The sequence below is a fragment of the Astyanax mexicanus genome, chromosome 10, assembly GCF_023375975.1.
Source record: "Astyanax mexicanus isolate ESR-SI-001 chromosome 10, AstMex3_surface, whole genome shotgun sequence".
Lineage (NCBI taxonomy): Eukaryota > Metazoa > Chordata > Actinopteri > Characiformes > Acestrorhamphidae > Astyanax > Astyanax mexicanus.
In genome coordinates this window covers 53,773,961-53,786,992 of record NC_064417.1, presented here as the reverse complement: position 1 = coordinate 53,786,992, position 13,032 = coordinate 53,773,961, and the positions used below count along the sequence as shown (strand labels likewise).

General features: G+C 35.1%; 1 protein-coding gene across 1 annotated transcript; it reads right to left on the bottom strand.

Annotated features, from left to right (window-relative positions):
- Positions 1-6,599: 6,599 nt before the first annotated feature.
- LOC103033354 (heterogeneous nuclear ribonucleoprotein A0) lies at positions 6,600-7,891 on the bottom strand. Its single transcript, XM_007236465.4, has one exon. The coding sequence runs from the start codon at positions 7,773-7,775 to the stop codon at positions 6,786-6,788; it is 990 nt and encodes a 329-aa protein (XP_007236527.2). The 5' UTR covers positions 7,776-7,891; the 3' UTR covers positions 6,600-6,785.
- Between the last annotated feature and the right edge of the window lie 5,141 nt (positions 7,892-13,032).

Below are 13,032 nucleotides of genomic sequence, written 5' to 3'. Positions count from 1 at the left end.
AGAGGGTGAAGCAATTTTGTGTTAAGTTCTCTGAAACAGAAATTCTGTTTCAGAAAAAGGGGGAGAGGTAAATAGATGATCATTATTACCACCATTATTTGCCCAATAATTATTTTATAGATATAGAGCATTTTTTTAACTTTTAGCTTGTTTATCTTTTTAAAGTTGGGTTTTAAAACAACCTCTATGCAGATGAGCAATTACTCTCAGCAATATTGTAACAGTCTTAACTTTAAGACACACCCAATCCTAATTTAAAAGGAAGAAATAAGAAACTTAGAAATCACAAAATTGAACTTTCACTATTCAACATGTGAGCCACTTTTGGAGCAAGGGAAACAGTAAGTGGGATTTGAAAAATTGTTTAAGGAAATATATGTATTGTTGATAATTGTGAAAAGCAATCTGCTTGGCATTGTATATGCATAAATACATATTGAAAATATTGAAAAGTAAATGTAAAGCATTGCTCGGATTTACTTGCTATAATAACGTGGACAAAGCAAAGCATAACATCTGTGTTTATTAATATTGATAATATTATTGTTTGTAATGGAACGATTGATACAAAGAAAAATAATCACGTTCCACTTATCAAAATTCTTAAAGCACTAAATAAAATCAACTAAATATAGAAATCAAGGCTTTATAAAAATCTTGGGAACTGAATAAGGTCAGAAACATATTTTCTTAATAAATAGCACACCGCAGAAAATTAAAGTGGCAGGTAAAATAATACAGCCACAAGCGGTGAGGCAAAAGTTAAAGCAAGAGTAACCCAAGAAAGCCCAGTACATCAACATGGACCCATTCCTGACACAGAAGCTACATTATGTGTAGTTTGTGCAGAGTGTAAAACTTTGGGCCCTGATATTCTATCAATCAGTGTGGAGATAAATCGGAGAATAGAGCAGCTGATCATCAAAAGTTTGCATGGAGCAATGATAATAAACATGATTCAGATATATTTCCAAATGTTTGTTCCTTATTTATTATCTATGTAGTACTATCAATACAATATAAGAGGATATGCAGGAAGCATTCAGTGGTAGGTTTAACAGCAGGTGCGTTTAAAGCAGCAGCTTTGGGCTGTGAAGCAGTAAAATATGGTCTGTACAATGATGGTGCAGAATTGAGGTGTGTGATCTTTAGCTTGGTTAGTGTTTGTGAGAGTGGAAGTAGAAGTGTTTGTGCATTGTGTGCATTTGTGTGTGCATGAGACATAGTGTGTGTCTAGTGGTAAACTAGGTGTTTGTAAAAGCTAATTTGGCTATAAGAGATTAGTTATAGCCATGGGGAAGCAGTTACACTGAAAGGGAAAGGGATGTGAACAAAAGTAAGGTAAAAGCCAGTAATTAATGGTGTTGATAATTAAATGTTGCAATTTAAAATTTGAAAATGACTAAATGTTAGGGATTTAAAGCATTTTTGACAAGTAAAGATCATGATTGAGTATAACTGAAAATCAGGGCAACTGAAGAAGGTAAGAAAACAAAATTGGGCTGAAATCTGTGCACAGACAAAATTTAAATATGAAATAATTAACTTCCAAGGGAAATTAGAGCTCAAGTTAAGTGTGAAAAATGTATTTTAACCATGTATTTTAACTTGCAGGAAGGAGACACGGAGGACCCCTTAACAGACTTCCAAAATGAATAGAGAACCTTAAACATGATTATAACGAATCGAAAGTCTTGTTTCAGATCTGTTTACACAGGGGGAGAAGGAGAACGTGGTGCAAAGGTGGACCAGTCCAGACACAGAGTGAGGGCTCATCCGCAATTACGCACGAAAGGGGAACGAGCATGGCTGGATTGAGCCTTTCCAGGTGACTGAGAGAACAACGCAGCGCAGAGGTCGCTAACTGAAATCAGGAGGAGACGAGAGAGCAGAAGCTGAATCGTCTGACTCAGACGAAGGCCGCAGCAGGAAGGAGGGGTAGCACACTCACCCCGCAGCAGCAGACAGCACACAGCAGTGTGTGACGAGGAGAGGAAGTGAGGAAGTAACTGATTGAGCAACGTTTCGTTTGCGTCAAAGTACACTACATACAGAGACTCTTAAACACATCTCATTAAAAACACACATAGTCTTATCACACACCAACTCATACTTTTCATTCACTGATATTGCAAACATCAAAAGCCAGAATAAAGCTCTTCGTACGTGGGGCTGAGGCAGTTTACCTTCAGAACCCTGAATTCCGAGAAAAAGATTTTCATGTATTTTTTCCTTGTTGCTCTGGGAGCAGGACAACAGCAGGACATTGTGCATTTGACCATCACAGATATCATTGTAATCAGCATTTATGTGTTGAAAATTATTATTATTATTATTATTTTTTTTTTTTCTTATTGTTTAATCAAAATGAAAATTTTTGATTAAAAGGGGGGAAATGTGGGGGAAAATCAACATTTATTCCATGTATTCCTGATTTACTTCATGTATTCATAATCAATTATACTGATTATTACTGTTAATCATTCAATATTCATCCTGTTAATCATTCAATCAGTATGTTATCATTGATTTTATGTGAACTGTGTATTCTCTGCTCCTGGGACATACAGGCTCAGATTTGAGGCCTAAAGAGATGAAAATTGAGTTCTGCCTGGAGACTAGCGGGTCATAGCAAATGGTGTTTTCTGATTTATGAATTATTCTCTCCTCAAGGAATGAAAATCAGGTTTGCCTGGAAACTGTCTTGTCAGAGTAAAAAAGAGTTTTCTGATTTGTGAATTATTCTCTCCTAAAAAAGCTTATCTTCTGTTGTACGTGCAGTTTTCTGTTCCTCTTTTTATATCTGGTAGGGACCTGTTCCAAACAGATCACGTGGACATTACCTCATGTATGAACGAGGACTGTATAAAAATGCCCAGTCGACACAGAAAGGGGCTTTTTCCGATCTTTCCTGACTTTTTTCATTTTCATTCATTGCTTTGCTTTTCCTTTTGCAACTTCAAAATAAAAACCTTCTCTTTTTGGCATCCCGGCTCGTTGACTGTCTTTGTCGATTTCCACGACAGACCCAGTAATTGTATTTGTGTTGATAAGGAGGAGTTGTTAAGGTGTACGTTTTTAGCATTTTTAGCGTACATTTTAAATGAATCCAAACTAAATAAATCCAAATTTTGGCTTAACATCAAACCAGTTTATTTAATAGGTTTTATGTATTTTACTACTTTTTTCATTATTGCATAAATCAGATAGCAAATAGCCTTAAACCACAATTTAAAACATTTCAGAAAAACACAATATGACTTTTTTTGGTATTAACTGAAGTTATTCAGTTTTTTTTTTTTTTGACATTTTCAATCAAATAATTTTGGTTGCAGAAAAAAACAGAACTTTGTGAATATTTAGGATTTGTATCGCAGCTTGTTTGTTTTTAAAATGTCTTGTGTGTATTTTTGCTCGAGCCCTGTTCTGATTGGATTAAATTTATCTGAGGTAATAATTCTCTTATTGATGTGAGCTCCTCTGTATATTTTTTTTTATTTATATGTGACAATGAGATGCACATATTATTATTATTATTATTATTATTGCTGTCTGGATGCAAGTAGTTTTATGGCTGAGGAGACTCTGAAAACCTAATCCAATCAGAAACAGGCTTTAATTAGCTAATAATCAATTACAATAAATCACTGATACGCAAGATAGCAATGGTAAAATTGTAATTTGTAATTTTATTATTTTAGCTTCTAATGATTTAAAATGAAATTGTTTTCAAAAATATTATACCAATTGTGAATCACTGAACTAAATAATACAATGCTTTAAATAACACTGTGGACCACAATCATACCTCAGAAAATAAATCAATAAAATTGATTCTAGTGTTGAAATTGGTTCTTTTTTTTACTCATTTTATAAAGGAGGGATGTTCAGATATATTTTGCACCACAGTAATGAAATTGATCTGTTATTAAGACAAATGCTCACAGATAATTTGTGTTGAACTTCGTGTGAGTAAATTATTTTATTTAATTTCTTTTTTACCACTTTCTTGTATTTTGTCTTTCATAAAATGTGTTTTGGGTTTTATATTTAAAGTAAGTTAGTTTTTAAAACAGCACTATTACTTAAAGGGTAAAAAGCTTGAACTGATACTTTAACGTCTACAGAAGTATTTTAAACCCTAGTATCTATACTTCTACCTGCAGAGTAATGAATGAATGAGAATACTTTTTACACCTTTATTCAAAAGGTTGCTATCGACACGTGATTTGGATATTTTTGTATCTGGGGAAAATTCAGGATAAAACAGGTACATTTTATAGTCAGTGAACGCTAAAGTATGGAAGCCCATTCCCGCTACCAAAAATAGTAAAGTTATTATTTTAAGATAGCTAATCATTATTTTGAGATACTATCTCCTTATTCTGAGATAATGAATTAGTATCTCAAAATAATGAATTATTATCTCAAAATAATTAATAACTAGCTCAAAATAATGTCTTAAGTATCTCAAAATAAAGAATTAGTTTTTCTAAATAATGACATACTATCTCAAAATAATGACTTACTATAAAATAATGTCTTACTATCTCAAAATATATATATATATTTTTTATTTACTTTAGTTGGCGGGAATGGGCTATACCACTTCTCTCCAGCTGGTGGCAACAATAAATAACTAAACTGGAGGGAAAAGCCGGACCCCCCTCCGCAGGATCACAGAATGGTACAACGCCACTTCCTCTTTTAACACAAAGAAAATCACAGCGTTACGTAATTACGCTTAAATAAACACTTTTACACCCAACAAACTCTCCTCCAGATCATCAAATACACAACTACATCACTACAGCTTCATAATAACCCGTTTATTCCTGATTTAACCCTAAATATCCTCAGAAATCTCCGTCTGAACACGCGGGAGGCCTACAGCCGCAGCACGTGCTCCACCGACTCCTACACTAATCCAAACGCTTACAAAATAAGAGTCCCCTTATAAAATACACAATAAATTAAACATTAATCACGAAATTTACTTCTTTACAAAATATGATCGAAAGAGGAGAGATTTAGCAGAAGAAATGTTTAAAAGCTGAAATTCTGATTTTGTTCTTTGGTCTCAAACTCATAAGACGACAGGAAGTACATCCAGTCATTCATTCATTGACCACATGGCTCAGGTTGAACAATAAAAATCAAACTAAAAGGCAATGCCTTTTTAAACCTTTGAAATTTAAACATGAAAGCTCAATATAATCATAGATTTAAAAGTTAAGCATGGTGGTAGTGTGGCTGGTGTATAAATATAGTATAGAAATTAAAAAGATGGTGGAAATTTTACATTTAACAAATGGTCTTAACTTTAATAATGGTGGCCTCTTTCCATTTAACACTTCAAATGATACACAAAAAAAGGAAATGTTTAAATGACCAGTAAAATCTTCAGGCTACTTTAGGTCCCCTGAATTACTGATGCTCAAATGATGGATATAAGATACCTTTATGTACATTGGATACCATTTAAGAAACAAAGCCTTGTTTTATTCCAAAATTGTTTTAATACTCAAGTAAAAAAAAATAAAAAAATAAAATGAAAAATCACATTTCAAAACACTTCTGTTCAGGCTGGCTGATTCCAAACCCATATTTAAAGAAAAGGATATCCTAAAAGGATCCAAAAGAACCCAGATCTGTATTTAAAACAGATTAACAGTCTTTACAGACAATCTTTTACCCAATCCAGTCAAAAACTGAATTATTCAACTGTGAAAAGGTGAAAGCAGTACTCTTGATAAGAAGCTAAACTTACCATATCCATATCCTAAAAGGCAGGAATTTCTAGACTAAAATAAAGACTAAAGATAAGCTGTTAAACTTTTTATTTAAAAAAATTCGACATACATTTGAATCAGTGTTGTACAATGTATGCTCTGCAAACAATTACACAATACAAATGACAATTAAAACAAAGCAAAAAGAGACAAGTGTGTCCATGTAGAAACGAACTAAACGCGTTGTTTTACAAATTAAAACAGCTTTCAGGGAGAGATGAACAGAACAGAAACAGTTTTACAGAAACAAAAGTGTGTGGAGTGGGTGGGGGGGGGGCACTAAACAAACTTTAAACTTGTGTGTGTATGAAGTTGCAGCAGTGCATACATAACATTAGCTAGCAATCATCATCATCATTATTTTACTTACTTTAGAAAAAGTCAGTCAAATCTAAAACCTAATGGTCTGCGGACGTACAAACAGGACTTAGAAAAAAAAATCAGATTTTAAAGAAAAAGTGAAATAAATCAAAAAACAAGATGTGGGCTATGCCGGAATTGTGTTGTGTCTCAGTCTTTGAGCTGGGAACAGGGAACGTGTGTGTGAGAGATCAGGCCAGGCTTATATAGGTTTACTAGCACTAACTGGAACTTGTCTTACAACAAAAGCTGGTCAAACGAGTCAAAAAACGAGTCAGGGTTCTTGGAGGAAGCATTGTTTGAGCCTTCCATCCTGCAAGTGGAGATCTTGGATAACTTGAATTGAGGTCTTTAAGGTTCGTCTTTCACAGTGTCCCCCATTGTTGTGTTTTTTTTTTTTTCTTTAAGTTGTGGATTTTTTTTACGGATGATGCCTGAATTCTGTCCAAAAAAAAAAAAAAAAAAGAAAAAAAAGTGAGAAATAATATATTTTAGCTAAGAGAAATAAATGGGACAGAGCTTGTCGAGTCTCTCACTCTCTCTTTCTCTCCTTTCTTTCAATGGTGGCTCTAACGAACGATCAATCAATCAATAATAATATTAACGCCAGTTAGCTAACCTATCTATCTATCTCTAATAAGCGCCGTATCCTCCTCCCCTGCCGTATCCAGAAGCTCCGCCGCCGCCGCCTCCACCGCGTGGGTACGGGGCACCGCCACCACCGCCGCTCCGGCCGGCGTAGGTGTTCCCGCCTTTCATGGGCCCGTAGCCGGAGGACTGCTGGCCGTAGCCGCTGCCAAAGTCACTGTAGCCGTTCCCGCCACCGTACCCACCGCCACCCATCTGGTCGCTGTAGCCGCCACCATAGCCGCCGCCGTATCCTCCGCCACCAGCGCCATAGCCGCCTCCGTATCCGCCGCCATAGCCGCCACCTTCGTTTCCACCGCCATAGCCGCCTCCTCCATAGCCGCCACCATAGCTGTTGTACCCGCCTCCTCCTCTTCCTCCTGCGAAGCCATTTTGGTTTCTCCCCATCCCCCTGCCGCCTCCGCCGCCTCGGCCCCGGCCTCCGCGGGCCCCGCCGGCCGCCTGGATCTCCTGCCGGGTGAGCGCCTTCTTCACCTCCACCTTGTGGCCCTTGATCGTGTGGAACTTGAGCACCACGGCCTTGTCGGCGGAGTCGTTGTCCTCGAAGTGCACGAAGCCGAAGCCGCGCTTCTTGCCGGTGTCTTTATCCGTGATTACCTCCGACTTCTCGATCACGCCGAACTGCGAGAAGTACTCATTCAGCTCGTTCTCCTCGATGTCCTCCTTCAGCCCGCCGACGAAGATCTTCTTTACCTTGGCCAGAGCCTCGGGCCGGCCGGCGTCCTCCCGCGCCACGGCCCGCTTCAGCTCCACGTTCTTCCCGTCCACCACGTGCGGCCGGGCCGCCATGGCCGCGTCCGCCTCCTCGGCGCTGGAGTAGGTGACGAAGCCGAAGCACCGCGAGCGCTGCAGCTGCTCGTTCTGTACCACCACGCAGTCGGTGAGCTTTCCGTACTGCTCGAAGTGAGCGCGGAGCCCCTCGTTGGTGGTCTGGACGTTCAGGCCGCCGACGAACAGCTTGCAGAGCTGGTCCATGGTCTCGGCGTGTGTCTGAGCGCTGTTCGGTACTATGGAAGGTACTGTGGTGGGAACTCGGCGACTCAGAAGTGTGCTTGTCCGCCTGGCGTGCTCAGAAGGGGATTCGGGCTGCGTCCTTTAAACTGAGGGCGACGTGATGACGTCGGTGACGTACAGAGAGAGGTGGACGTCAGACGTACCAACTCCCTCCTCCACCGGATTCAAAAAATAACACATTTTGAACGGAGGGGGGAGGGGTTAGAGGGGCCGTGGGGGGAGGGGCGACAATGGCCGCGTCCAAATCCTCAAACATGCTGCCTATTCAGGAGGAACTGAGAATAAAGACCGCGCATAAAGCACATTCAGTGATTCAGTTTTACCTTAAAACCGCCCTTATTAAAAGGTCTTAACAACCTTAAATAGGTTAAGTATGTTGCAGAAAATATGTTTTAAGTGTTATCTAAGGGTTTTCTTAAAGAAAATCATTCTAAATTCATTTAAACAATCCCTTAAGTGTTAGACAAAGCCCATTAACTTATCACTCAAGCATTCCCTTTGAATTATATTAGAGGCTTAAAAACCTTGATAACTTTAACTTCTGAAAAACTGAGATAATGCACTTATTTCTGAGATTTAATTTTATTCTCAGTCGCTTTGAAGCAATTCATCAAATTTCTCAATTCTGATGTACAATACATCTCTGAGATTCATGATTGCTGCTATTTTTTTTCTTCTTTGCTGTGAACTGTGAACTGTGCATAAAGCACATTCAGTAATTCAGTTTTCCCTTAAGAAGTTTGCCATTAACATTCCCTTAAATATAAGGATGTTGCAGAAAAAATGCCTTAAATGTTATCTAAAGGTTTTCCTAAGGAAAATCATCATGAACCCAATTATTTCAATTATTTATTTAAGTTCTATTAAATAATCCCTTTAAGTGTTAGACAAAGCCAATAAAAGTCAGTACTTTTTACAATCACTTTAACTTCCAAAAAAGAGTGCCCTGTTGCAAAAACACCTTTAAGAAATTTTTCACCTTGGGATTGCCCCAAATGATCCTATAAATATAACTGTGTTGCAAGAAATGTATAATCTAAGGGTTTTCTTAAGAAAAATCATCATAAACACTTTTTAAGAAATTTTCAGTGGCAATGTCTACATTTGCTGTAGCGTACTACAGTAAATTCAATCTAAAAAACATTTAATCCCTTTTAACTAGGGATGCACAATGATATTAGATTTATATAAGTATGAACCAGTAATTGCTTTTTTTGTTCATGGCTAAATATATCAAGAGATATATATCAAATCAAATAAAATTTATTTGTATAGCGCTTTTTACAACTGGTGTTGGCACAAAGCAGCTTTACAGAGACATGATCACAGGACAAACAATCAGGCAAAACATTAAACATAGAAAATACAGAATACAGAACCCCCAGTGAGCGTACTATAATAAATAGTATGTGCTTTGGTTGCATCTAAATCCTTAAAGATGTTGCCTATTTAGGAGAAACTGTGAACCATCCATAAAGCACATTCAGTAATTCAGTTTTACCTTAAGATTGGCCTGAATTAAGATTCCCTTAAGACTGATCCCTTAAAAATAAGTATGTTGCACAAAAATGTCATGTTTTATCTATGGGTTTCTTAAGGAAAATCGTCATCAATCAACTTAATTATTTATTAAAGCTCCTTTAAATAATTCCTTAAGTGTTAGACAAAGCCCCTTAACAGTATATTCCCTTAGAATAATTAACTATTTAATTTATTATTTAACTTTCAAATATTGATTTTTTTGTCGCTTTTAAGCAATTCCCATATAAAATAGAATTTCTCAATTCTGATGCACAATACATCACTGAGATTCATGTTGCTGCTAATTTTGCTATTTATGTTTTATTATTTATTTTATATTCTATTTTTCGTTTTATTGTATTCTTAGATAATAATTGACCACATGTGATGTGAATGGCAATAAAGTCTCCTTAAATCCTTGGAAACCATTTGTTCACCTTGAGCAACATCTAGTCTGTTTTGCTCTTATTCCTTTAATAGCAAAATGCTTTGCCACAACCCAGCAAATGATTCAGTACAACTGTCCGCTGTTTCTCAATTTATCAATCACTTTTTGTCTTTAGATTAATATATTTATTTTAATTTACTGAACTCTACTAATCTCCAAAACATCCAACCATTAGTTCACTTTATACATCCTTACAGAAACATGAGTTAAACCTGCCCTCAAGAGCTGTAAAACAGACTTTTCTGGGAAATATCTCCTGAACTAATAAAATAAGGGCCACATATTACCAATCATGAGAGTACAACAGCAGGGGCTGCTCAAAGGATGCAGCCAATTGTTGAAAAAAATCAATAATTCAAACGTTATATAGAGAGAACAGATGTGTAATGTAATCTAAGAGTTTAGTGTCTGATTTCAAAAAACACCTTAAGGGATTTTTTTTCGTTAAGATTGCCCTTAAAGATCCCTTAACTGTGTTGCAGGAAAAAATATAATCTAAGAGCTTTTTTAAATAAAATCTTCATTAACACTAAAACATAAAATAATCTAAATAAAACTATTAAAAAGTTGTGTTTTAAACAAAAATCAGTCTATTACAAAACTAGCATTTGCTAGGACATTTCCAGTAACAATTTTTTGAAGAAGAAGCGATTGATTTTTAAAGAAAACATATTTATGTTTGCTATACTATATTTGCTGTAGCTTACTACAGTAGGGTAAAAAAAAAAAAACATTTAATCACTTTTAACTATAGATGATAAAATAATGATATCGGAATGTATCGGCAGACATTTGCTTTAAAATCCACTGATTTCAGCTAAATTTTCATTTATTTTTATTAGTTACAACAGATATATTGTTTTATTTAACCTGTTAATTTTGTGATCAGTCTCTGTTAGTGTGTCAGTGTCAGGTTTTTGTCAGACAGAGAGATGGAAACCCTAACAGAACTCATTTTAGCAGACTTTAAACAGACTACACTAAAATGCAACTAAATTACCCTGTAGTTGACAAAACATGGTTTTATTAACAAAAAACTAAATCAAGTAATATATAATAAAAAAAAGTATAGGATTTTCCTGTTACCAACATACAGATCCGTGTTTTAAAATCCATATTTTGAACTGATTTAACTAAAAAAACGAAGAAGCACATGACAAAGGGTAAGTGTAATAAATATGATTTACATTTTGTGATTGTTTAAAGCTAAATTTGAAAATAGAGAATGTTTTTTTCTAATGTTTTGGTTTTTAATGTTTTCTGATTTTTTCCATTTTTTCTTTTTGTAAAAAACATTTTTTTTTAAAATAACATTTAAATCCAATCTGTGAAAACCATGGTAACATCTTTCTGTGTTACAGATTTTACTGGCAGAAATGTATGTTTTTATGTCATAGCATTTTGTAGAAGAATATTTAGTTTCCCACTGTTCCCTGTTGAAACTCTAACCAGCACTTGTTCAAGTAATAAAATATATTGTCTCTAACTGAGCCCTTTATAAAAAATGTACCAGTAATCTTTATTGATATTTGATTAAAAATCTGTTAATTTATTTTGTTATTTATTTGAACAGCTTAACCCTCTATGGCATACATTAAATTAAATATAGTTTCTATTGATATATCAAATATACATTGCTATTTTGACTTTTTATAACAAACTGATGATTTGGATCAGATGTTTTAGAGCAAGAAGGCTCCAAAAAACATAATGTTGCCCAAAGACAATGATGAGTTTACAACAAAAATATAGTAAAAATATAGACAGCTAAATATACTTCTTGACATATTCTTGCACATATACATATATTTTACTTGTGACCCACTTGTGCATCTCATTGTATGGTATTGGACAGCTTTAACAACTAAAAAAACAACTAAAAGGTACTTTATGGACTTTTAGACTGATCTTTTTTCTTTCACTTAAAATAAAACATCTTAAAATAGTGAATAAAATAACAGGAACTCAATGCTGTTTTAGTTTTTTTGGAAAAAGGTGAAAATTCCACCTACAGTATATATTATGTTGTGTTCTGACCTGCAGTTCTCTTTATGCAGGTTTATTATATTTATCTTGTCTGTTTTTTTTTAACTTTGAGATGTTAAGTTGTTTATTTGTTATAAGTTACAGCATTAAATATTGTTTTATTATACTGTAGAACCTTATATTGGTGGTTTATTGATGTAGATACACTTATTTGATGAACTTTTCTTTGTTTTCCTGAATTAAACTCTAGCACAGAGTTTTTAATCACACTTATCTTCAGAACCATCGACACCGGGACCGGCCCATTCACCCCCCCTCCTCTGTATGCTCCTCTTTAGCATTACAGTAGATACAGATCTTTATATCAGTTCTGATGTAAATGCAGTGACACTGTGGACGGGCAGCACTTCACCCGCTGTTTAATCCCAGGGTGTGAGGACTGTTGTTATGCAGATCTGACCAATCAGAGAGTGTCTCACCCTCTGAGAGTTAAACACATGCTAAACTTCAGAGTGATCTACCTGTGATACCTGCATCTCTAATCACTCAGTCCTGCGTTAAACTAATCATTCAGACCGACTGAAGCACAGAACTTTAATTTAATTTTTTTTTTAATTTTCTGATTTATATTTGTATTAATAGCCCTAAATAACGATGTCACTATATTTCAGGGTATTTTTGTGTTAACGGTATTCTTGGTGATATGACAGATTTTTTTTATTAATAGTTCTAAGAATATACTACAGCATAAATAAATAAATACATATTACAACTTTATTTAGTAATTAATTTAATACATTCAGAACAAACAAAAAAAAAACGGTCTATTTTTTAAACTGTCTATTTTTAAGAAATGAACAGTAAAATAATAAAAATGAAACAAAAGTAAAAATAATGTAATAATGTAAACACAGAGAACAAACCTGCAGCACAGTTAGTGATACATATAAACTGCCACCCAAATGAAAAATGAAATACAGTAAATAATAAAACAAATACAAATTATCACCATATTGATTTTTTTATTGTTTCAATTGTTTTTCCTGTATTATGGCAAACCCCCTGCATTCAAGCCTGTCTGGTCAATACTATCTGAAACAGAAACTGATTTAGATTAATTAGTAAGTAAGTAATTCATTTTTATTTAGACCTTGTAATAAATGTATTAAAATAAAATACACCAAATAGTAAGATTGAAGATGTAGGTGTTTTGTTGTTATGTGTACAGTAAACAGGCAGTTACAGTTACTCCACATATACACA

Bases quoted from the DNA above. Each gene is read 5' to 3' on its own strand.
- LOC103033354 (XM_007236465.4), bottom strand. From the start codon at position 7,775: ATGGACCAGCTCTGCAAGCTGTTCGTCGGCGGCCTGAACGTCCAGACC.